Source organism: Lissotriton vulgaris, chromosome 7 (genome assembly GCF_964263255.1).
Source record: "Lissotriton vulgaris chromosome 7, aLisVul1.2, whole genome shotgun sequence".
Lineage (NCBI taxonomy): Eukaryota > Metazoa > Chordata > Amphibia > Caudata > Salamandridae > Lissotriton > Lissotriton vulgaris.
Window position 1 is genome coordinate 455,156,049 of NC_141695.1, and position 26,980 is coordinate 455,183,028.

Below are 26,980 nucleotides of genomic sequence, written 5' to 3' on the forward strand. Positions count from 1 at the left end.
TCAGTTCCTTGCTTTTGCCGTGCTTATTGCTTGTCTGCTTGACCGTGTCTTCCTGAGTGTCTGATGTGGGGCCCCCTTCAAGCTATCTGTGAAACCTGCATTGTCTTTGTGCTTTCCCCCAGGCATCTCCCAAACACCCTGCATTGTCCGTCTGCTTGCCCACAGCCCCTCTCTCTCCTACCCTCCATAGTCCATGTGCTTGCCCCCAGAAACTACCTCCCACCCTGCATTGTCTGTCTATTTGCCCCTGCTTCCCACTCTCAAGAAGTCCATCTGCTATCTAGTGTACAGACTTAAGGCCACAATTATATCAACATTGCAATTGTTACATACATTATACTAAAGACACAAGGAGAACCAACATTATCTATTTTTAATTACAAAAATAAGTTTTTATTAATAATCAATTAATTAGAAAAAAGTCCTTTCCTACTAAAATAACACCCCATTTATACTCATTCATTCATCTTCATTCATACAACATGTGAATACCAATCAATTCAAAATTACAATTTTCTTTGTTTCTAATGGTACAGTAATGACATTCAGTTTCTAATAATTATGGAGAAACAGTGTGGCACAACACTTGCTAGACTGTTGTATTACACGCGTGTTTCGGCACAGAAGGTGCCTTTGTCAGGAAAAGGAGCTACCTACTATTTGTCAAGGTTGGTTTCTTGTATCTCGCAATGGGATGATGAAGTGGTAACTGTTACTGTTGTCCATGTGCTTCTTCACCCACGTTCTTGCATTTCGCACTCCATGTTTCTTCCCTCTCTCTCTCCCTCCGTTTTGTCTAGGCTGATTTTTTTTTTAAAGAGTAATGACACGGCCAGCCCTGGCCTCCTCATAGCCCATTTTTGGTATTCCTCCCAGGTATTCCTGTCCCATCCTTCCTCCCTCCATGTTGCCTCGAGTGAGCAGTAAAAGAAAGCACTATAATGTGGCCAGTGCTGACCGCTTCATATCGCTTTTTTAGGTCAAAGCCTACCAGCTAGCACAGCCATCTGGTTGTGAAAGGCTTAATGGGAACAAGCTAAAAGCTGACCTAGGAATGCATTCCGCCCATTGCTTAGTGGCTTTTTTTCTGTCATTCACTTTTTAGGTTTCGCCTATGCAGCGCACATGCGCTACATAGGAGGGCCTTTAGCTGTCGCTCTGCTCATTTTCAAGCACACACTGGTGCTTGTGGTGGCATCCACCTTGCGGTATCGAGCAGCGGCATGCCACAAGCACGAGTGCAGTGCTTGAAAAGTGTACTGGCATGTGCGTACCTAAGAATGCCCGCGTTCTCGCCCGCGCACACAGACGCTCACCCATGTGCGCTCTCCAATTGACTGCCCTGACGTCCAGAGCCTGGCAACATCTTTTATGCAGCAAGGAGTATTTGGCCCGCTGTGTTAAATGCCAACTGAAGTCAACATTGCTCCACCAGTGCCTGGCGTTCAGCAGCAGCAGCAAGAGCGAAGGTGACAAAAGAGCGAGAGAAAATACCACAGTGATCGAGGTGCACTCTCCCGATTGAAGAGGGCCTCCAGCCCCTATAATTATAGTTGGTTTTTAAGCTGCACAGATATACAATTAATGGTGCGACAGTTACATGCAGAGACTTACATTCCATCAGTGTTATTCCGGAGCTAAAGTGCATTGACTGTGAAACACGTTATTGATGTAGAACATTTCTGTTTTTTTTACTTCTTATAAAACAATTGAAAAAACGGATTATTTCAACCATATTTACCTAGGTTCTGCAGCTGATCCGTGTAAAATGGGCATGATAAAAATTTTCCAGACAATCATCACCTCATCAACTTATCGGTTTATGACCTTTCTCTTTCTCTCATTTATTGCTGTATGTGGTCAAGATAAAATTGTTTTCATTTTGACATAGTAACACAGTTGATGGATTCACGTTCAAGAAAATCATTTGAAAGGCTACGTCTTCAAGTTTTGTTACTAAGATGAACAGGAGGTCACAAGTGGACATTAGCACATGCTCTCTGCTAAGTAGTTCAATTTCACACTTAAATTATAGTGGTAGAATCGGCACCCCAGATGATGCCAACCTCAGGTAAAAAACTATGTTGGTATCCTTCAAACGGACTGTTTATCACCATGTCAATGCACAAATGTTTCTGAATCGTGTTAATAGTGATGCTTTTTATGTGGCCACTGTAGTGTGGCGCTAAAGCATGCCTGAAGCTTGCATGCACGCACTGACCTCACTTAGAAGGTTGGGCGAAATAATAACAAGCATTGGCATAGCAAATAGGTCTCGCCTTTGGGACCTTATTAGTGTTTAGTCAAGCAACATTTGAGGTTGTTGCACCAAGGATATTGTGCTGAATAACCAAACACTTATAAGGTCCTAAAGGCGAGACCTATTGGCTATGACAATGCTTGTTTAATGTTGTCTCTTCCTCATCAGTTAAGAGTGTCTCTTGCAGCATTGCAAAATTGATGCCATGTGGCCAGAGGTAAATGTGGACCCTCTTTTGTTGTTTATAGGCATTGAGCCCTCTGATGTTCTAGGTGGCTATATGAAGCTCTTCTACATCAGCACTACCCATAAGCTAGGGAGGAGTTCTGTTCTGTCGCATTATCGACCCACTCGGTGCAGTTATTGCAGGAGTCTGATCAGACTGCCATTGAGTTGGTGTCCAATTTCTATGTCACTATCCTAGGGATACCCACCTTAGTGTGCATGAGCTGCCCAACTACCCTCACTTCCCCCAGAGTGAACACCCTCAAAACTCAACACCTTTCAACAGGCTGCCAATATACGGCCATAGTTTGTCAAAGGGTCTAGTACATACATGTTGCAGGGATCTCCCCTTTCAGTTTGATGGCGTGACCAAGGTCTCTTCATCAGTGCAAGCAATGTTAGTGTTTCCACCTCTCGTGTAGTCAGGGGAATCATTTCTTGGCAGAGTACCATCTTGCTGCACCACTACCAGTACTCCACCCTCGGGGAGTACTCAGATGTAGTGAGAAACATGCAGAACTTGGCAAGTAGCTTTTAAATGACAAGCAGGGTACCAGTAACCTGCACATACAGGCCTCCATGGCAGACTCCTGGTACATTTGAAGAGCTACCTCCCTGGGTGGCACAACCATTGCTGCAGGCCCACTGGACAAGGGGCTTACAGCTGACTCAAATCAGCCATTCATGTATACACCAATCACCAGTATGTATATGACAAGCACAGCACTTTGGCACTGAATGGCAGTGTCAAAGCACTCAAAGTCCTATGGCTAGGACTTAGATCATCAGAAAACCAAGAGGGACAAAAGCAAAAAGTTGAGGAAAGCACCCTAAAAAGGGCCATTTCCAAGACTCTTGTTTTAGCAGATGCCAGCAATGCAGCTGATGCACGAATAGTGGTCTGCGAGTCAATTTCAGGGCCAGTATGGGGCGTGGCCAGTGTGTGTCCAATAGAAGAGGCATGAGTCAGTGATTGCAGGATGACTGTGATTGGACAAAAGAATTATTCAAATTGGGGTCGAGCAACCCCTAGCACCTCGTTCAGGCTTCCCCAAGCCAGGTGTATACTGGTAAATGAAGTTAAAACTAAATACACTAACAAAACAAAATAAACAATGTTAAAAGGGAAAACATAAAACTTAAATATTTGGGCAAAGTCCGCCGCACTCAGCCCTTCAGAAGCCAGGTACCTCCTTAAAATCCAACGATAGTCATCATACTAGGAAATTCAAATTGGTCTGGTTTTAGCAGATGCCTGCAATTTAGCAGCTTGGCAAGATGATTTAGATGGCAAGTCAATATGGCAGTGCAGCCATTGCATTCAGGATGCAATAGCAGACCTGGAACATGTTTTCGAGTGCTACTTACATGAATGGCATAATAAGTGCAGCAGGCCTACTGGTAGTGTTTAATTTACAGGCCCTGGGTATATGGTATACCACTCCACAAGGGGCTTATAAGTAAATACAAAATTGTATTGGGTAAATATCAACCAAACCATGTTTAGGGGAGAGGGCCTACGCACTTTAGCACTGGTTTGCGGTGGTAAAGTGCACAGAGTTCTAAAGCAAACAAAAACTAATTCTGCAACATGTGGAGGGAAACGGCAAAATGTTTGGGGGTGACCTTGTAGAGAGGGCCAGGTCCAACAAACTTCAAAGGAGGTCTTATTAACCAATTATTGACCGGGACCAGAGCCTGTGTTCTTCTCTTTAGAAAACAGACAAACCATTGTGGTCAACAGGAGATGTTAAATGCTGCAAAGAGATCTAATAATATCAGTGCATTGACACTATCAACATCTACTGCTATGTGGAGATCACCCAATATCACCTTCTTGTCAAGCTCTGTACTTCGGTTTGGTCAAAAAGTATCTTGAGCATCATCCAAAATCTCATTGTTTTCAGTATGCACATTAAGCATGGGCGGATTTTGCGGATTCGCGATGCGCGAATTTGGGGATTTGCAATCCGCAAAAATCTGCGAATTCCCGCGGATTTGCAGATTTTTTTTTGTGTGTTCGCATGGGTTTCTGCCAGTTCGCGAGAGTTTTTGTACAATTTCGCAAACACGAACTTACCTGTCGGGTCGCAAGTTTTGCGAACTTGTTGTTTCTACGTGTCCAGCCTGTTTGCGACCCTCTTCTTCATCACTGCCACCCTCTGTCACCACTGCCACTCTCTGGTTCACCCATGCCACCCTCTGGCTCACCCATGCCACCCTCTGTTTCATCACAGCACCCTCTGGTTGACCAGTGTACATTATTGTGGCAAAGCAAAGCACACCTTCCCTGCCTCAAGTGACCTGAATTAATTTGGGACTGATTAATGTGTCACAGAATATTTTTTTAGCTGGCACCTGCTTCCTTAGTGCTTCCTGATTAATGATGTGCTTGAACTTTTGCACCTGCTAAGTGCTTTAATTTTTACGAAATTAGTTACAACACCTGCCCTGCCCCAACTGACATTAATGAATTAGGGGCTGATTAATGTGTCAATGAATTTGAACTTCCAGCCTGGCTCCTGCTTGTCTCCCTTAGCTGTAATTCAGGACCTTTGTGGCATACGTGTAACTATTCTGAGGGTCAGAGCAGGGTCACACAATAGTTGCAAGTAGGCAACTGTACTCTGGAGGGGCCCCTCAGGAAGCACTACAGGAAATGGCTACTAATGATGAGCTTGAACTTTTGAACCTGGTAAGTAGTTTCAGTTTTCCAAAAATCTTTTTCTGCAATTTAGCGCTTATTCGCGGGGCGCAAATAAGTGCGAAATTGAACTGGGAAGCCGGGAATAGTGCGAGCAAGCAATAAAATTCGCCGCTCACGGATTTGCTGATTTTCGGTAAATTGCGGGAGTTCGCGGATTGCGGATTTACCGAAAATCCGCAAAATCCGCGAACGGAACGGATTTTTCGCCCATGCTTAATGCACATAGTTGATTCCAGGAGCCTAGATGCAGATGGATGTTGGGGAACAGATACAACTTTGAAAGATTCTGCAGCTCCAACCCTGGTTTTTTTGCAAGGAATATCAATATCCACTTTCAATGAATCAAGAACCCGACCTTCCGATAGGCAGGAGATAAGGATCTCCATTAGAATTGGCACCAGAAATTCTTTTTATCTTGGTAGAAATTACTGTGAAACTTAGTCTGAGGGGGATCCTGCCTTGCACTGGTTGATTCCTTGGAGAAGCATGGTCTGCTCCAAGCTCCGGAAATGTGACAAATGGATTGTTAAAGAGTCCAACTGCATTTCAATTTGCAGAATCCTTATCAACAGAGTCTCTAATTTGTTCTGTTAGTTCTATTTTAATCATTAAAAATTGACAAGTTCACAAAACTTGAAAAGAGCAGGATTGGCTAGATTTTTGCAGATTGACAGTTCAATCTGACTAGTGGTGTTAATTGGCTACACAAGTGCCGCCAGCTGTGTTTCTGCACAATGTTTTTCATGTTTTAGACTGGATAGGTTATTACTGAACCAGAGTGAGTGTTTGTATTTTTGTTTTAGTTTGTGTTACAGAAACAAGGGGGTAATAGATTAAAAATGGAATAAAGGCTGGTGCAGTATGACTCGTATGATTTGTATTTCACTAACAAATGGCTTGCACTGAAATATTTCTGAAAGTGCTTGACTATTCCAAAACATTTGATCCTCAGATATCCTGTACATTGGTGATGTATTGCAAGCATGATTTCATGCCCTGATTTTCTTTTTACTATCAATGTTTCAAGATAAACATGCTTAAACTATTTGAAAACTGTACATCTCTTGATCTAGTAACTAACTACCTAAGTTGAAGTAACACATGTTTTGGAGTCAACCAGATGAAATAAGTCCCTTCAGAATTTTACATCTGAGATTGTTTTAAATTCTCCAACTTTTTTGGCTCCAAGAACAAAGTAATCTGACTTGTACCATCAATGTTATTAATGTAAAGCAGGCACATCTATACATTATTTGATACTTTAGTTTGGCATCTCGCTGCTTCTGCCGAACACCTGCACTTCCAGATCCACATCGACCGCAACACCACCCTCAGACGAACCCTCATTTGTAGACCCCCCGGACCCTGATCACAGTTTAGCGACTCCATTACCAAGCAACCCCATTCTTGCTTACACAGACTACATCTGCCTCGTAGACCTGAACTTCCACCTCGAGAACGCCGACAACAGCAACTCCATTGCCCTGCTCGAAAACCTTGCCAATCTCGGACTCAAACAGCTCCTACCGACTCTACCGGACACACCAGGCCCTCGTCAGCAGCAGACTGAACTACAGCAACGCCCTCTACGCAGGAACAACGGCCATACTCCAGAAAAGACTACAACGAATGCATGACGCCTCCGCATGCCTCATCCTTGACATCCCCCGCCACACCGACATCACAGCCCACCTGAGAGACCTGCACTGGCTCCTAGTCAACAAGAGGATCACCTTCAAGCTCCTCACCCACGTTCATAAAGCACTCCACAACGCCGGTCCAGCATACCTCAACAAACAACTCACCTTCTACACCCCGATCCACCAGCTCCACTTCGCTAACCTTGCCCTCATCACGGTTCCACACATTCACAGGACGACCACTGGCGGCAGATCTTTTTCCTACCTCGCCGCAAAGACATGGAACACCCTGGCTGTTCGAGCAGTGGCTGCACCCCCCCCCCCCCATCCCACCCCCTCAGGGCCTTGAGACTCTCATGGGGGATTAGTGCGCTCTACAAATGCTTGATTGATTGATAGAGATCTGCTTTATCACCAGTGGCAAGGTTCCCAACTCAGAGATGAGTTAATGTCACAACAGCACCCTATAGGGATCGCATTTACCAGGGGTGCTATTACTGAACCAAAAACAGCTGGAGTAAGATTAAGCCCTTACTATTGTTGAAGCCAGAAACAATATATAAGGGTCAATGTATGATTTCTAAAATATTTCAAGATACTAACAAACATATGTACTTAGATGACATTGTAGTTATTCTTAAGCAGTTTTTGTTTAGACTAAACGTTTTTCTTTATATTAAGGTCATTATTTTGAAAATGCCTTTGTGAATTATTGAGTATGTTTTGAAAATGTACATAATCCGCACTCATTATTTCTAACTCACACCATTTCATATGAGATATTGGGCTCCATAAACATTCCAAACCCGACCCCGAAATCACTGACCCACCTCATTCCATTTGTTGATATTGCCCCGATTTAAGATAAGAAGTGAGCTTTAGGATGAAAAGCTATTCGGTTCTTATTTATATGTCTGCATCGACCTGGCCTCTTACATTGGAAACATGTGATCCAATGGTTTCAATATGCTGGCCTATCCTTAATCCTAAACAAATGTGGCTGCCTAAAGGGAAAGAGTGCACAAGAAAAGAATTGGGCAGCGGATGTGACCGTGGCTTTGAGTAGGTATACAAAAGGACAGTACATTGACAATCTGATAGAAATACAAACAAAAAAGGTTGGGCCCGCATGCCAGATGGAGTTTGAGGGATTTGATGCTAATGATGCTGAAGTGTGCACGGTTAAGTTTCCCAAGGGACTGCAAGAGCTTGCCGCTGCCCCCTAGCTTAAGCGTACCCTTCAGAGACTCTTTGAAGAAACTGTGTGTCAGGAAGATGTTACTGATGCCATATGATTATCTTTACAGACATAAAATTACTTGAAAGACATCTTGTCATCTGGAAGATAATAACCAGCGCTGTGTCCATACTCATCGTTTTGATCATTGCACTCGGAGTCGTCATCTTCGTAACTCAGTGTAAGTCCTTTGTGTACACATTTAGAACAACCAACTATTTTTACAACTATAAAAGGGAGTCTTGTTATTTCTGAGTGCCTCTTTTGTGGAGGACAATTACATTTCTACATTCCCTGGATGTATTTTGCATTGCTTCATTTCCTTCTACATTTTTCTTCAATAATTGTTCTTCTTCACTGTGATTCACACAAGCTACAATGATATTGGTCTGGCATGCCCCTGCACATTGCAACTTGCCATAGTTTAAAAACGTATTTAATCTTACATAACTACCTGTCTTTTAAAATACACTCCTAAAACGATACACCTGCTAATTTTAATTCAAAAAGTATCATTTGTCGTCATGTTTTACTTGGCCTTCTTAATGTTGACTGCATCTGAATAATGAGATAATCAGAAACGTCCCATGATGCCCAGACACCTATTTCGGATCACAATGTCTTTGTACTCCGTGGGTCTGAGTCACAAAGGGCCTCAGCACTCATGTTGAGGGCCCCACAGTTGTAGGGGAGTCTTTACACTCATGGGGGGGGCACCGCAGTCGTGGGGGAGTCTTTGCACTCGTGGCGGAGGCACCTCAGTCGTGGGGGAGTATCCGCACTTTGGGCGGAGGCACTGCAGTCGTGGGGGAGTCTCTGCACTTTGGGCAGAGGCACTGCAGTCGTGGGGGAGTCTTTGCACTCGTGGCAGAGTCACCGCAGTCATAGGGGAGTCTTCTCACTTGTGGTGGAGGCACCGCAGTAGTAGGGGAGTCTCCGCACTTGGGGCGGAGGCATCACAGTCGTGGGGGAGTCTCTGCACATGGGGCGGAATCTCTGCAATGAGAATTCTCAGTCCGGAGATTCCGTTCAAGTGTGGAGACTTCACCACCACTGCGAGCGCTCCGTCACATCAGGTCCTGAGTTTACAATTTTTTATTTATTCAGAATGCAGTTTGTGAGTGCTGCAGAGGGGTTTAAAGCAGAAATAGGAAGAGTGATGCCAGTAAAGAACACAATCCGCCAAGGTTCAAATCCCATTAGGACTTTTTTTTATGTTTGAAAGCTTTATTGAAGTAAAGTTGTCAATACAATAAGGTGACATCAGCAGAACAACAAGAGAAAGGGAAATTATGGGAGAGATAAAACATAAGCAGCCAATGGCACAATGAAAAAATCAAAGCATTTTTGAATTTTAAGGGGGGGGGAGGAGAAGGGAAGGGAGGGAAATAAAACCATGATAATACAATACAAAAATGAAACAGAAATAAGCATAATGAATGTTGGCAATAAAGTACAGTAAATGCACAAATATCTAGCGAATATATGGAATAAGAACATTAGAAAAACATGAATAAAGAAAAAAACTGCATTAGTGAAATTTAAAGCCTGTAACTACAAGCAGGAGTACAAATGTTTAAGGGGGCTTGAAATTATCAGAGGAAAGTGGAGAGTATTTCTTTTTGGTGGATTGATCCAAATATAGGGTAAGAGGAAACCAATAGACTTCAACATTGCGAGAAGGTTTGCAGGAGGATGCAAAAGCAACATCAAGTCTATGGGACTGACATAGTAGGTTCCACCAGCAAATTAAGGAAAGTTTGGTCAGAGACTTCCAATTAGAAGCAATATGTTGTAGTGCAAGGGCTAGCATAAGGTCAAAAAGACCATGTGAATGTGGGGGGAGGTCAAAAGACTCTGAAAGGCTACCCAAAAACACCAAAGAAGTAGAAAAAGTAATAGAGAGACTAAAAATACGGGAAATACGAGACCATATCTGTGTCCAGAAAAGTCGAACGGAGGGACAGAGGAAGAAAAGATGAAAGAGATCAGCATTGGGAGCATTACAGGGCCAGCAGTTAGCAGTAGAAGAAGAAAGAAAATGAGAAAGAGAAAGGGGAGAAAGGTAGAGTCTATGGTAGAAGAAAAATAGGGATTGAGTGAGAGATGCAGTACGGGAAGTCTTCAAGGATTTAGCCCAGAGTTTGTCCCAAAGAGAAGTCGGCCAGGAGTGACCTAAGTCTTTTTCCCAAGAAAGTTCCAGTTTTGATTTGGGACGGTCAGGATCAGGAGCTGAGAAGTATCGATAAATAAGAGAAGCTTTAGGAATAGTAGAAAGAATGGTAAGTAGAGAGGAAGACGATGCGGGTAATACATCAGAAATAAGAGAATAGTATCGATCAAGAACGATTTCCATAAGAATGAAGTATTTCTTTGTGAACGAGGAAGGACAGTGAAATTGGGATTGAAATTGAGGAAAGGAACAAGGAGATGAACCGTCAAAAAGATGGTGAACCCAGATTATACCCTTCGATCTCCACAAAGGCCAGGCAATAGATCTATTGCGTATTAAAATGAGTGAGTTATACCAAATGGGTAATAATAAGAAGGATTCCCGAGAAACAGAAACTGTGGATACCAAGGGCCGCAAAAGAGAAGAAGTGTGTTTGAATAATAGGGGCTTAAGACATGGAGCCTTAGCGGTGAAGCGAATTACCTTCTGAAAAGAGTAAGGGAGCAATAATTCATGCTCAACAGAAAGCCATAGGGGAGAAAAAGGGGAGATATCTTGTGATAACCAGATAACAAGCGAAAAGAGAAAGACTTATGATAAAGACGGAAGTCTGGAAAATTAACCCCACTATTTGATTTAGACTTACGAAGGGCTGTGAGAGATATACGTGCTTTTTTCTGCTTCCAGAGAAACTTAGATAAAACAGAGTCAATACGACGGAATTAGAGAGCTGGGATATGGATTGGGAGCATGGAAAGTAAATAGATTAAGATCGGAGCAATCATCATCTTGATGGAATCAAGACGACCCCACCAGGAAAGATATAGAGGATTCCAAGAAGAGAGCAAAGAATCTATTCTAGAGATGACTGCATTCCTGTTAAGTTAGATAGAGGATGAGATAGAGTTAGAGAAAAGAACACCAAGATACTTTATTTTCTTACTATTCCAAGCAAAGCCAGTGGAAGTAAAGAAATGTGGAAGGCAAAATTTTGTTATAGGAAGAATCTCCGTCTTATCCGAATTTATTTTATATCCTGAAACCAGGGAAAATTTCTCAAATTCATCTAATAAGGAAGGAACAGAGGTAACTGGATCTGAAATGAATAAAAGTATGTCATCCGCATAGGCAGATAGTTTAAGATGATGATCACCGTACGGAAAACCAGAGATGGAGGGATTGTTACGAATAGAAGATATTATGGGTTCAAGAGCTAAAATCAACAAAAGAGGTGAAAGAGGACAGCCCTGACGAACTCCACGTTTAAGTGTAAAACGGGAAGTAAGTTGACCGTTGACGAGAACTGATGCCTTGGGCATAGAATATATTAAAGAAATATAAGAAATACATTTAGGACCAAAGCCATGCCAATTCAGTGAAGACATCAAAAAGGACCAGTCAACCCGATCAAAGGCTTTTTCAGCATCAACTGAGATAGCTGCAATGGGAATAGACAGAGAGAGGGCCTTACTTAGAACATTAAGGAGGAGTCTGGATTTGTCTGAGGTAAGGGGGCCCTTAACAAAACCACATTGCTCTTTCCCAATGAGATGTGGCATGAGTGGGTCAAGGCGAAGAGCTAATAATTTTGCAGAAATCTTATAGTCTACATTAACTAGAGATATTGGCCGATAATTCTTACAAAATTTGGGATCCCGACCCTCTTTAGGGATGAGGCATATGTTAGCATCTTGAAATGAGCCTTGGGCCAGACCGGCGGAACAAAAAGACTGAAAAAGAATAAGAAGTTTGGGTAAGAGGAGATCGGAAAAGTGTAAATAAAATTCAACTGGAAAGCCATCAGGCCCTGGAGTCTTGCCCTTGGTTATAGAAGACAAAGCAGTGGATAACTCAGAAAGGGTAAGATCTGTATCAATGTCCGAGAAATTAAGTTGGGAAGTATCTGGTTTAGGCAAGTTCTCAAAATATGATTGGAGGAGATCTGGGGTAGGGGGATTTTCAGGAGAGTATAAAGACTCATAAAAAGATTGAAATTGCTCCAAAATTTCTTTATCTGTGTGTAAAAGGACATTAGAAGGGGAATAGATAGAGTCTATGATAGTTCGCTCTTTACGCGATTTTAGATAGTTAGTAATTTGCCCGATTTATTGCGACCTCCATAGTACCGTGCACTACTCCGAAGAAGAAAAGAAGAAGCTGTATCCGTAGTAAGCTTGTTAAATGCAATTTTAGCTTGAAGAAGGTCAGGAGACATATGATTTGGAGAGGAAGTGTAAAATTGATGTTCTAATGACTTAATATGCGCAAGAGCAACCTTACGTTTTTGAAGGAGCTTTTTCATTTTTTTAGAAACAAAGTCGATAATAAATCCGCGGGTTGTGGCCTTGAAAGAATCCCAAAGAACATGGGGAGGCGTATCAGGATCAGAATTAAGTTGGAAAAATTCAGAGGTGAAAGAGCGAAAAGAGGAAGAAAAAAGAGGATCGGTGAGAAGAGAAGAATTAAAGCGCCAGCGAGAAGATTTAGGAATAGGAGGAAGAAGATCAAAAACAGTGATAATAGGAGCATGATCAGAGATAGCAATAGGTTCAATAGAAGAGGATAAAAGATTTTGAGATAAAGAGGAGGAAAGAAAAATATAATCTAAACGAGAGAAAGAAGCATGTGGAGGAGAGAAAAAAGAAAAATCTATAGTGTCTGGGTGAGTGAGCCTCCATGAAGAAACTGTTTATGGGGCTTGTGAGGGGTGAAACGAACAGAGGACTTACGATCTAAAAAAGGGTCGATAATCTTATTACAGTCTCCGCCTAATAAGAAAGAATCATCTTTGTGTTGGATACATTTTGCAGTAATCGAGGGCCAAAAAGAGGAGTCAAAGCATGTAGGGCCATAAACATTGAACAGAGTAATTGGGATAGCATTAATAAGCAATTTAGCTAGAATCCAACGACCCTCATCATCCTTTTCTTCAAGAATTACTTTATATTTGAGACGTTTGTGAATCAAAATAGCAACACCATTCTTTTTATAAGAAGCTGGAGAAAACAAGACAGTACCAACCCATAGTCTTTTTAGTTTCATAGATTCAATATCTGAAAGGTGGGTTTCCTGAATGAGAACAATATCAGGATTGTAAGAGGAGAGGTGTGAAAGTACTCTCTGCCGCTTAATAGGATGGTTAAATCCTTTCACATTCCATGAAACAACTTTGAAGATGAAAACATATTAAACTGTTCAAAATTGAAAAGTGCAAAAATATACTGTACAAGCAATAAGTCAAACCTTAAAGAATTAGAAAATAAGCGAACCATTAAAAGATTAGAAGGAAGAATAGGAGGAAGGAGAAGAAAAAAGGAAAGGGAAAGAAAAAAGAGGAAGGGAAAGGAAAGAGGGTCAGCAAAGGAAGGAGAAGAAAGAAAAGAAAGAAGGCATAGCAGACAGTACAAATCCGTAAGGATGACTGTAAGAGACATACCTGAAGGGGGAAATACACAAAGGGAGGTGGGGAAGTGGTGATGCGTTACAAGACGGGTAGACCAGGAACAGAAGCACAACCGCACCGAGACCTCACAAAATTACAAAGGGTGGAACATGATGATGAAGGGAACAACCGATACATATCTGCATGGGGGAAGAAAGAAAATAATGAATACACCATGGAACATGTGACACACAGCATATAACCAAAGACAGGATATAAATATAAAAGAAGTCAAAAATAAGAAGACCAGTTGAGAACATGTTTCGAGGAGATACAAGAAAAAGAAGAAGGCCAAGTTGACAACGGGGAACCTTGAGCAGTAACAAAAGAATGAAAAAACCAAGAGAAGGATTAGATAGAAGTACAGAAGACCAGAGAAAACAATTAGAGATCATTACAAAAATACAACAATAACAATTCAGCCACTGTTTGAAGGAGAGGCTTCCATTCCCTCTTCATTCTGTAGATGGAGGAAGTTTCGTAGTTCACCAGGATCTTGAAATGACCATGTCTTATTCCGATGAGTAACTCGGAAGGTACAAGGATGGAACAAGCCATATCGTGCTCCAAGGGAGCGCAAAGAAGGGCGGCGAGCTAGAAATTCCTTACTCCTGGAGGCAGTAGCATTAGAAACGTCTTGAGACAGGTAGACTTGTTGACCCAGCCAAGATATTTGTCTCTTGGACCTTGCTGCCAAAAGAATTGAGAGAAGATCTGTGAACTTCAAAAAGAGAATAATAACACCACGAGGTTTAGTAGATGAAGTTGTTCGTGCTCCCAGTCTATGAGCTCTTTGAATACTGATGGAAGTAGAAGGGGGCATGTCTAGAAGATTCGGGAGGAAGGAGGTAAAGAAATTCACTGGGTCCTCACCCTCAAGATTCTCTGGTAAACCATAAATACGAAGGTTGTTTTTTCTGTTGCGATTTTCCAAATCCTCCGTATGTTGCTGTAGAGAAAGGACAGTCTTTTCCAATGCTACAATGCGTTGCGTGTTGGATTGAACTTCAGGGATCTGTTGTTCAACTGAGGATATTCGAGCATCCATGGTCTCCCATTTATCTTTTAAAAGTTGCATATCCTTGCTTGTCTCCTCAATGATAGGACGCATTGCACGAATTTCTTCCAAAATTTGATCAATGGAGGATGAAGAAGAGGATTTATCTGGTGTAGGAGAATCTTGTTTAGGTCGTTTGCTGGATGTAGCAGGAGGTGAGGATCTATTGGACGGCGATTGCCCCGAAGGGGAGCGCTGAGAAGAAGGAGTCGCCATCTTAGTAGATTGAATAGATGTAGATGCACCAGTTGAAGAGCTCACAGGGGTAATCACAGAGGGAGTAAAAACAAACTTAGGTTTGCGTAACCTCACCATAGGAAGTCTGCACTCTAGTCCATTGACTAATCTCAATGCTCTGAAAAGCAGTCAAAAGTGTGCGGAAAGCACAAGCTCCTGTAATTAAATCAAATGCGTCTCAGAGGGTCATCCCAATACAATTTAGGCCAATATTATTATACTGCAAGATGCTCCAGAAACGTAACACACTTGAATATCCATGAATAACTCCAGCAGGAAGAGAAATGTCAGCGTGTAAAGCCTCCGGAAAAATGAAAGTTAGACATGGAACATTAGTCTTCCTAGAAAAGGAGTAAGCACTTCAGGAGTATGCACATTCTTGGGTATCATAGAAAAGGATCCTTCAATTGTTGAAAGGTATCAACATGTAATGAAGAAGTGAGGCAAGGACAAAGCGCAGGGCTTCACAAAGTTAAAGGAGAAAGATAAGTAATTTATGTACTTAGTGCGCAAAAAAGAAAACAATACACATGTTCATGAGTTATAAAGTGAAATGCATGGGACCTCAGAGTTATAATGAATGGAGACACCAGTATAAGACATCAATACTCGATGAGATTTTGCAAGCTGCAGCTTCTAAAAAAGCTGTGACACTGGTAAAAAGGGCAGCAGCGCGCGTAGATTGAAAAGAGCGTGTTTTAAGGTGCGGTATCTTGGGTCACATGGAGAGTGGCAATAGTATTCATTTGCTCACGAGGAGTCCATAGCAGGGTGCACCAGAACACCTCCAGTGGGACACAGGGATTGTGCGTGTCATGAGATCCGGCAGTGCATATATTGAAAATAAAGTACTTCAAGGTGCAGCAGCATGGGGTGCATGAAGTGTGTCAGGAATAATTATTGTTCCTCAGGATTCACTTGAAAGTTGCACCAGAACACCGCCAGTGGGCTGAATAGGTTGTACGCTAGGAGAGCCAGCAGCGCTGAATAGGCAGAGCGCTTAAAATGGCGGCAATGCGTGTAAATGCTGGGGATAGCGTATTATAAGGCACGGTAGCGTGGGGCACCTGAGGCTTGGCGACATAAAACATTTATTCACCAGGAATCCATTACGAGTGGCACCGGAGCACCGTCGGTGAGCAGGAGGGCTTATAAGGTAGGAGAGTCTGTAGCGCTGAAGAGGCGGAGCCTCTAAAATGGTGATTTCTACACAGGCGGCGCCATGACGCAGATTCCAAGTAGCCCCTCCACAGAGTAAACAGAGCAACAAAAGGCACAGGAAAAGTTATTGATATTCCCGGTTGCTCACCCCAAAGTCCGTTGATGCAGGATAACAAGCGGTGAAAGAAATGTATCCTGGCAGGTCAGGGAGGCGGAGGTCCGGTAGCATGAGGAGCGCTGAAGATGGCGGTTCAGTGAGGTGCGACATCCACGTCGCGAATTTAGATGAAAGGCGGCACTCTGGAAGCCGCAAAGCCGCTCCGCTTGATCCCCGCGTGTTCCGGTTATGAAATCCGGCAAAGAGGTGTAAGAACAGTCCCCTTCACATCGGGAAAGCTGCTCTGAGGCGATATGGTGCGGCGGAGCTCAGCACCTATCCGGCCATCCTGCGCGGCACCCAAGCCATGCCCCCCCATTAGGACTTTTTAAAACAGGAGAACAAGACATAACCTTTTAAAACTACACAACCACGGCATTACAGCCCAAAGCGGAAGTGTCTGAGGATCCAGCCCAAACACTGCCTGTGAGGTTGGTATTATGGTGGTGGTCAAAAGGACACTCAACACATTGAGTTACATCCCTACCTCTTACACACGCCCCTCCCCACACATCCTAATTGTGTTCAGCACCAGCACTTTGGTTTAAATGTGGCACCTTTGGAAACAGGGATTCTTGCATAAGAGGCAATGAGGAAATACTGTTCATTGAGTTTTATAGTGCAATTGATTTACACTCTAAAACGATTTAAGATTCTAAGAAAGTAAGTCTGACTTCAATAAATTAAAAGGTTAATTTATATTGTAGTGAGTGTTATCACTTTTTGTGATTCCACTGTGCAGAGATGACTACACCAGTGACAATGGAGTTGGCTGACCCTCAGTGCAGCAAGATTTCTTGCAGAGCTCACGTTTTTGTTGCTCATCACTGGAAATTTCACTCTGAAAAGTTGCAATGGCCAAGAAGTTACAACACGAGGTTGCAATAAGATTTGTGTCAGCTTAAATTGTTATTATGAAAGTGGTATATTTGATTTGTTCATGAGTTACTTAAATGCACCATACATAGAAATATTCAAGTACTTTGAATAAAAATTGCCTAAAATTACACTTAAAATATTAACTAAATAGAGAGAAGATGCATGAGTTGTAAAATGTTGTTTACTTTTTTCAAATTAAAATTTCAATGTGTAAGTATAAAACGTTTGGTTCATATAATTCCCACTTACTAGGTCAGCATACATGCAATCCCATGTTATTTGAAACTAACTCTGATACACAGCACTTCTTTATCTTGACAATCCCAATTTATTTTAAGATGTGCAATGGTAATTTATGTATTTGTAGGCGTTACGCAAGAGAGCATGAAACTACAGGAGTCACCGCAATTGCAGCAGCTACAAGAGACTGTGTGTTTCTATAAAGGTAACTCCCTAGTAAATGAAAAATCATTGAAAGACTGAGTAGCGTCTGTGCAGGTTCTCCAGCCTCTCAAAACAAAAGCACTGTTTTATAATTTGAAAAGTATTACAAACATAGTGGAAACAAATTGGATAAGCTCGAATATGTTCAGTCTAGGCAGAAAAAGGACACCTGATAAGACCGGAAAGGGGAAATTTCAACCACGTGCTGCTTTTTGATTAATTTGTTGTGTTATGTTGATTTGTATAGAGCACTAATCACTCAAGAGAGTATCCAGGTGCTTGGGCAGGTGTGTGGTCCCTAAGGTGCTCATAAAAAGAGCCAGGTCTTCAGATTCTTGTGGAACTCAAGAAATGAGGAGGAGGCATTGATGTATTGAGGGCGATCATTCCATATCTTGGGTTCAATATAGGGTAATGAGCCACCTCAGGTCTTCCTTTGATGAGTGCCTGGAGTGTGTGTGTATGAGAGTAAGGCACAGCATAGATGTTTTTAGAAGTAGACTACTGGCACTTTTGCGTCACCGGACCATCACTTTTTTGACGTTCCAGTGGCGCAATGTGCCACTGGCATATTTATAAGGCAGCGTAAAGCCATGTTGCATGGCTTTTCATGGCCTTATAAATATATGTGCCCCTTTCATGCAGAAAACTGCGGTAAAAGGATGTTCCATGGGTGTTCCTGAGGGTGTTCTCAGCAACAAAGCAAAACCAAAGGGGATGATGGATGGAGTGTTCAACATTGTAAGCACTCACCCCCAGTCAACTGATCTGGGTTTAATCCATCATCATTCTTCAGCTCACTCCGCCATCCCAGTTCAGACATGGCCATATGCAAATCAGTCTGACCCTGTGCCTCATGGGAACAGTCCAGCTCGAACTGCCAAGCCTTGTCTTCCCTGGACCGGAAACAGGCCTCCTCGGACCCGTTTCTGGCTAATCAGCTATCATCAGCCAGGCTAGCTTGAATCCAGTGGCACAGTGAGCAAGGGGCTCACGTCTGGGCATACCCTGCCAACTTAGGGCGACCAAAACAAAACCAAAGGGGATGATGGACAGAGTGTTGAAAATTGCAAGCACTCACCCCCAGTCAACTGATCTGGGTTTAATCCATCATCATTCTTTAGCTCACTCCGCCACCCCAGTTCAGACATGGCCATATGCAAATCACTATGACCCTGTGCCTCATGGGAACAGTCCGGCCTGAACTGCCAAGCCATGTCTTCCCTGCACCAGAAACAACTATCCTGGGACTGGTTTCTGGCTAATCAGCCATCATCAGCCAGGCTAGCTTGAATCCAGTCTCACAGTGAGCAAGGGACCCACGTCTGGGCATACCCTGCCAACTTAGGGCGACCAAAGCAAAACCAAAGGGGATGATGGACAGAGTGTTAAACATTGCAAACACTCACCCCCAGTCAACTGATCTGGGTTTAATCCATCATCATTCTTTAGCTCACTTTGCCACCCCAGTTCAGACATGGCCATATGCAAATCAGTCTGACCCGTGCCTCAACGGAACAGTCCCTGCAACATCCATTGCTTTTTGACACTGCCCCAGATTTATGAGAAATTGTAAGTCTGAGGGCTTCCAAAAACTTACACCTCCCCAGGGGAGGTGTGAGGGAGGCACAACGAGGATAAATATCTTTATTTCTCCTCGTTTTTTCTCTTAGAAAGTAGAAGAAGCCTCTTGTGATTATTTTAAAAATAATCATCCCTCAATACAGGCCCCTATGCATGATGGTGCAAAGATGCCTGATTTTGTGCACAGCACAGCCCTTTGTGCGCCGGCGCAGGTGAAAAGAACATATAAGTGTAGCCCATATACCATAATAACTCATGCTACCTGGAATGGCAAAGGGAGGCCCTCGGGTGGTTTGGCGGTGTGGATAGCGTCTCATATTGGCTGCACAGCGGAAAATATAGCCACGTTCTCCCAAGACATTCAGTGTGTTCTATTGAACTGGACTGGCGCCCCTAAGTTGGCAATAATAAATGTTTATTCTTGCCCAGTAGGCCCTACGGCGGAGTCCACCACATTAGAAGACCTCGCGTCTTTCTTGGGTCAGTTGCCGACTGACTATAAGGTGGTAATGGGTGGTGATTTTAATTGTCATTTTGAGCCCTTAGAGGGCTTGAGGGAAGGGGCCCTCACGGCAGAAGATGACTTCTGGGGTATTCCAGTGTGTCAATCGCCCCATCCCAGATCCTGGTCTCCACTTGCGGTCCAAATTATGTCACTAACTCTCAATTTTGCGCTAAGAGCCTGCAATGGACGCACACCCTCAGACACCCCTTCAAAATGTACATTCAACAGACCTAATCATGAGTCACGACTGGACTACATTTTTGTCGATACCAGTCTTTGGCCAAAGGTAGAGGATTTTAATATAATCCCCCGTACTGATAGTGATCATAATGCTCTCTTACTCACCCTGGCCTATCTCCCTGAACCTACCGGACCTTCTTCCCCGGAGGAAAGAGACGAACGGGGAAACCTGGTATTAACCTCAAACAGGCGTAGGGTGAGATGGCAGAAATTTTCCAAGTCGGAAGAAAATATTGGGAAAATCTATAATCTGGTGCTGCCTAAGTTTGAGGCTTTGGATGAACTAATAAGGCAATCCAGTTCTCAGGATTTATTTAAAACCCTACCTTTTATACATGAAGACTTAGTGGGAGCTCTGGGAGAGGTTCTCTACCCAGAGGTGCCAAAGCCCAAGCACAAGACTAGAACTTCCACCTGGTACAACTCTGATTGCAGAAAGGCCAAATCTGACCTTATTGCTGCAGTCAAGGAGGGCGCACCCCGTTCCAGGGTGTCCGCTCTGCGACGACAGTATAAGGACACAATGGCTCGTGCAAGGTCAGACTGGGATTGGGATAGATGGCAAGATCTTTCAGCAGCCCTAACAACTAAGGACTCAAGAAGATTCTGGTCCTTGGTCACTACTGGCTCAGGGGAACCCAAAGCTGCAGTTGAACCCAATATAGCAGCACATATATGGGAAGAACATTTTAGTAAACTCTATGCAGATGTCCTAGAGAATACCGATTCTACTGTTGCAACACTCCTCTCCCTCCCTGGAGACACCTTGGAGTTTACGCTAGGGGAAGTGGTTAGCGCAATAGACGGTCTAGCGTTGGGCAAGGCCCCCGGCCTTGAAAATTGCCAGGTGACCTTTTTAGGTCCCACCCAGAGATTTGGGCGCCTTATCTTCACATCCTTTTTAACTCACTTGCACGTGGTATGGCGATCCCCTGTACTTGGATGGGGGCAGAGATAGTCCCAATCTTTAAGAAGGGCTGTCCTCTGCTCCCATCCAACTACAGGCCGATCAGCCCGATAGATGTCCCCCAGAAAATCTATTCGCGACTCCTATTGGACCAACTCTTGGACTGGATGGAGGAAAATGAAATCTTAAGTCCCCTCCAGGCTGGCTTCAGGAAAAATACGTCCACCATGGATCAAATCTTCTGCCTCGTCCTCCTCTTTTGGAAATAGGTGACCATCGAGGGCGGGAGATTGTACATGGTGTTCGTAGACCTGAAGTCAGCATTCGATTTGGTACCACGGAAAAAACTCTGGGAGGTCCTGAAGGAGATGGGAGTGCCTACCAATCTACTCCAGGCTATAATAAGACTCCATCAGGGCAATTTTGCTCAGGTACGCTGTGGGCGGGGAGGTGCATTGACAAAAAGGTTTCCTGTTTCCCGGGGGGTCAGGCAGGGCTGCGTCCTTGCCCCTACTCTTTTTTGCTTATACGTGAACAGTGTTATTTCACACTTAGTTAACGTTGGGGACAATGACGCCCCGGTTCTGGCAGGCAGGAGGGTGCCGGCAATTATGTTTGCTGACGACACCCTCCTGCTTTCCAAATCACCCATGGGAATTCAGAGAATCCTTGATGGCTTTGGTCTCTTCTGTAGGCAGTACGGCCTTGAGATCAATGCAGGGAAGACCAAGTATATGATTTTTAACCCCTCCTCCACATCTAGACCCAAACCATCCCTAAATTCCACGGTTCTAGAGAGGGTCAAAACTTTCCAGTACCTGGGCGTAACCCTCCAAGAGAACCTTTCATGGGGACCGCAGATTGCAAGTTCGCGAATAAGGCTTTCTCAACTTTCCGGGGCTATTTTAAAGGTTACAAACACCTCAACTTATAAACTTATAGCTCCTGCAGTTGAGATGTATAAAACACAAGCGAAATCTGCTGCACTTTACGGCAGTGAACTATGGGGGCACCAAGCTGCATTTGAGTTGGTACGTGTTGAAAATAACTTCATGCGGCATCTTCTGGCCCTCCCCACTGCAACCCCTTTGTTTCCCTTACGTCTTGATCTGGGTTTACCGTCCATTAGGGAGGACCTCGAATCCAAACCCATAAGATTCTGGCATAGACTCTGGTCAACAAAGGAGCTTAGTCACTATAGGCAAGATCTTGTGCATGTTATGAACCTAAACCACAATGACAAGATCCCTTGGCTAGCCTTTGTTAAAAAAGAACTGTTTCGGCTGGGTTTTAAAGAGCTGTGGGTGGCTCCAGAAATTGGCTGCAACAAGGTCCCCCGGAAAAGACTCGTGGAAGCATACAAGGAACAAAACCTTGCATCCCACATGACTGCACCTAGTATCGGCACCTTAACACACGGTTTTATTCAATCCAAAATTTCTTATAAGTTTGAAACTTTTATGGACCTCATCTATCCGATTGTGGCAAGGAAGCTTTTTATACAGTGGCGGTTTGGCACCCTACCTATTAAATCCTTCACTAGTAAATGGACCAATGGAGGGGATAAAGTATGCCCTGGCTGTAATTCGTGTGATGAGGAGGAAATCCATGTTCTGTTTTTCTGCCCCACCTATAAGTCTCCAAGGAAATACTGGCTGGTGCCTCTTTGTAGGAACATGGCAATAAGGAACTGTTTAACATCTTACAGAATATTGAAATCTGATTCCTCCCCCCACATTGTTTTTGCAGTCTCAAAATATCTCTTCGCCATGTGGCGCATTAGGTCCAAGTTGATTAAGGTTAAACCAACATAGGATGAATGTCTCTGCCACTGTCTTATTGTAACTTTTGGCTCCCGCTGGTAATGCCTTCCATCACATTGCCTATTTTATTCTCATTGATATGTACTGTGTTGCTTTTCCTTTTATTCATTTTATTTACTTGATCTCAAATAGTAAGAAATGTCGTTACCTGTTTTTGTATGCATTCCAACGATGATTTTAATATTGTTGCATGTATTTTTATGCATCTTTTATGGCCTTAATGGCCGAAATAAAGATTTTTGGATTGGATTGGAAAAGAACAGGAATGCGCCATATCCAATAGATAAGTCACATTCCTGTCCTTTTCTTTTGCCAAAGGGCAGCACATCAGCAAGGCCTGCTGGGCTGCTCTATGGCAAAAAAAAACATAACCCATAACATGAACAAAACAAATATCTGTATTTCCAGACAACCCTATCTTGTCTGAAGCTGGTACAACTGGCCTAGACAGGAATCCAGCATCTTGCTATCGTCATTAAAGATAAAATATGACATCTCGGCTGTTCTACTATATATTTACAGATTCTATGACTGACACTGAGAATCAGTCAGTTAACCGTACACAGCACTGCATTACTGGACACATTCCAGATATTCCACATATCATGGATTCCAGTGGATTTTCTCCATATTTAAATGCTACCACTCAACCTCAGCCACGGCTACCAAAGGGAATTGTCAAGATGGTCTGCTTAGTTAACATAATATTGAAGTATAATTTGCCAATTCTCACTGGTGGTGTCTCAGGAGCAATAACACATTTGAAAACAAAAATCAACTTTCAAGTTTAGGGCGTCTGGAGGGTGGCCACTGGTCACTGTGATGGCTAATGTGTATGGAATTTCTCTATTTCCCAACTTGTGAGGGTTTTGTGTGAACATTCCAATGATATGTAAATCTCAACAGTAAGTGGCAAACTCCAGCTAATCACTGATAAAACAGAAGCAATCATCCTGTAGAAGGGACAACACTGTATCTAGGTTTGGAAACCCCAGGGAGATTCTGCAATCCATTGAAAAAGTATAGGATCTGAAGGTGAGTCTTGATAGGAAAATGCCTTCTGTGGGTCTCATTTGTAGTTTGTCATGCAGCACACTGGCGGGCCAGATCAGTGGTGGGACGTCCAATGCTACCCTGGGAGAAGATGGTCTGCCATATTTAGAGATACTCACCAGGCAGTTATGGAGCACTGTGCCTTCACCGCAGCCTCCTTGTGGTGCCTCTGCTGAAGGAACTGAAGCTTTTCCAAATCGGCGTCATGTTTAATGCACCTGCTTTGCAAAGTTTTTTGTTCATTAATGATGTATAAAAAGCAAGGGAACGTATCTGAAACAAGAGACAATGTTTAGAAAGCAAGGGAGCATGTGCTAGTAGCAGGGAGAAAGTTGTATAAGTTGCAGATGGCTAAGTAAGAGGAAATTAAATTGTCACACCTTGCATTTTGAAGTCATCACAATCTTGTCTTCCCTATCTGGATAATAGTCTGCTTTTTGAGTTGTCATATCAATTATTATTATTATTATTATTATTATTATGCTGTTTTGTAACGTGCTCCATTACTGCCGGAGTATCCTGGCGCGAAGAAGAAAAAACAGAATAAACAGCCTACCCTACACAGAACAAAAAACTAAAAGGCTTGTCGAAACAGATGGGTTTTCAACCCTTTTTTAAAAGAAATAAAGTTCACAGTCGCTCGCAAGGTTAGAGGGAGCTCATTCCAAGCCAAAGCGGCCTTCACCGCCACTGATTGCCCTCCCAGCCGAGAAAGCCGGAAGAGCGGGACCTGAAGCAGATGTTGAGCGGCAGAGCGCAAAAGTCGCTTAGGAGAGTAGCGCCTAAATCGTTTCATCAGGTAGGCGGGGCCTTGTCCATAGATAGCTTTGTGGGCCAGGGTCAAAATGTTAAAAGTAATCCTCTGGGAAACTGGCAGCCAGTGCAGACTCTGCAGGTGATTCCTAGCGCTAACCCGACTGGGGATATTACCCAACAGTCTGACGGTTGCGTTCTGGATCACCTGGAGACGTCTCCCCATATAAGCCGGGGATCCACTCAGCAGGCCATTGGCATAGTCAAGTCGCGAGAGAATTAAAGCTCTCACAACTGCAACTGACTCTCTTGCTGAGGCAGGCAGATAGGGGAAAAACTTCCGCAACGCCTTAAGAGTCCCGAAACAGCCTCCTGCCAGCTTCTTGATATGCCCCTCAAACCGGAGGTCTTCCCCAAACCAGACCCCTAGGTTCTTGGCGAGGACATTGACTGAACCGGGCATCGGGAAACCGGCCGGCCAAAGTGCTTCTCTAAAGTTAGGGGGGAATTGACCGTAGAGCAGTATTTCCGTCTTATCCTCATTGCACTTCAGTTGCGCGGAGGCTAACCAGTTGAAAACCGTGGATAAACAAAACTGAATCCGCTCGGTATCTAATACAGCACTGGGCCAGGTGAACAACAACTGCGTATCATCGGCATAGGCGATGATTTTGGCCCCCAGTTGTTCGGCAAGCTCAATCAAGGGGGTCAGGTATACATTAAAAAGAAGAGGGCTCAAGGTGGAGCCCTGAGGGACCCCAGTCATGAGGGGCTTAGCCGAAGATGAAAAAGGAGGGAGCCAAACCTGTTGCGATCGAGACGAAGAAAGGAGCGCAGCCAGTCCAAAGTGAGGCCAGCAACCCCAATGTCCGCAAGTCTAGTGAGGAGGCGTTGGTGCGGCACTGTGTCAAACGCGGCAGAGAGGTCTAATAAAATTAGAGCTGCTCTGCCGCCACAGTCCAGACACTCCCTAGCTGCCTCAGAGATCTCCACCAAAGCAGATTCCGTGCTGTGCGCAGCACGGAAACCAGATTGAGCAGGATGGAGAGTCCCAGATGATTCCACAAAGTCATTAAGCTGCCGGAAAGCTAGTTTTTCTCCTATTTTTGCCATAGCCGGGAGCAGGGAAATTGGCCGGTAATTGGCCAGCACTTCAGGGTCTGCTCCAGCCTTTTTCAGCAGGGGAAGTAGCTTAGCTTGTTTCCACTCAACAGGAACTGTGGCTGATTTAAATGAAAGGCTGACGATATGCGTCACTTCCTGCACCACCACTTCCGCTACCCCTTCCGCTACCCCTGCCAACACCCGCGCTGGACACGGGTCAGAAGATGATCCAGATTTCAAGGATTTAATCAAGGATTTAATCACGGCCAGTGTGTCAGTAGCAGTGGGAGGAGTGAGCTCCACTATCCGGGGAGATGAACCCTCTAAAGGAGGGGAAAGATGGAGAGAGCCATCCGGAAAGTGGCTAGAGCTAAGACTCGCCTGAATAGCCGCTATTTTTTGCTCAAAGAACCCGGACAAGCTCTCACACCATACTGCAGAAGCTGGAACCACCCGTTGCTCAGCACAGGGAGAAAGGCTAGCAAAATATTCTCCCTTAGCTGTTTTAATGCTGGCATAGTAGATTCTCTGCTCCCTCCGTAAAGCAGCCTTAGCTAAGGGGCGATAGGATTGACGCCAGGCCCGTTCAAGCTTTTTACAGGCCAACTTGTGAAGGCGTAGTTCGGGGGAGAACCAAGGCTTAGAAGGGGAGGATCTAGTTCTACCGTTGCTCCCCCCTTTAGATGACGCAGTCTCCCCGCTTCCACCCATTCTCTAAAGTTCAGCACCGCTTCAGCAAGATCAGAGCCTAACACGGGCCTGCACTCGGTCAGGGTGGTACCCAAAGTCTTTATGTTATTTTTCTTGGCACAGATAGTTTTAGCCCCCCCAGTGGCAGTTTTCGGAGCTGACCACGCAAATCTGATCAGCTGATGGTCCGACCACGTCAGAGCTTGAGGGGCTTCCACTTGGAGGGGAAAGTTAGAACAAATCACATCCAGAGTGTGACCCCCTGAGTGCGTAGGAAGAGAGACCCACTGGGAGAGATGTGCAAGATCCAAGAAATCATACAGAGCTTTGCATTCAGGGAGAGCCGCTACCTCAGCGTGAATATTAAAATCTCCAAGCAATAAGAAATGGGGGAATCTCAAAGCTCGAGGAACCATAGTCTCAAGCAGTGCTGCCAGAAACGCTCCTGCATGTCCTGGGGGCCTATAGATTAACGTGCCCCCCAAGGTGAGATAAAGGGAGAGGACCAGGGAAAAGTTCATTACTTCCCCAACTCCCAGTTCTTCCAAGGGCTCAACCTGAAGGGTCCACGAATCCTTCAAAATGATTGCCAGACCCCCCCTCTTCCCAGAGGTCTATCTCTCCTATGTATTTTATAGCCACGGGGGACTGCTAACTCGACATCCGGAGCACAGGCGTTATTAAGCCAGGTTTCGGTCACAA

The 26,980-nt window shown here is 44.0% G+C and overlaps 1 protein-coding gene across 4 annotated transcripts in view; it reads left to right on the forward strand.

Moving 5' to 3' along the window:
• Positions 1-26,980, forward strand: part of LOC147701851 (CD209 antigen-like protein C) — a 200,784-nt gene that overhangs the window by 21,059 nt on the left and 152,745 nt on the right. For 2 of the 4 annotated variants that reach the window (XR_015297480.1, XM_086930484.1), the window contains exons 2-3: positions 8,140-8,250; positions 17,543-17,620. Coding sequence is in view for 2 of the 4 variants with exons in the window: in XM_086930484.1 (XP_086786610.1) it covers positions 8,140-8,250; positions 17,543-17,620 (189 nt within the window). In the remaining 2 variants the exon portion in view is untranslated. The remainder of the gene's footprint in view (positions 1-8,139; positions 8,251-17,542; positions 17,621-26,980) is intronic. The other 2 variants (XR_015297481.1, XM_086930485.1) reach the window with 1 other exon arrangement.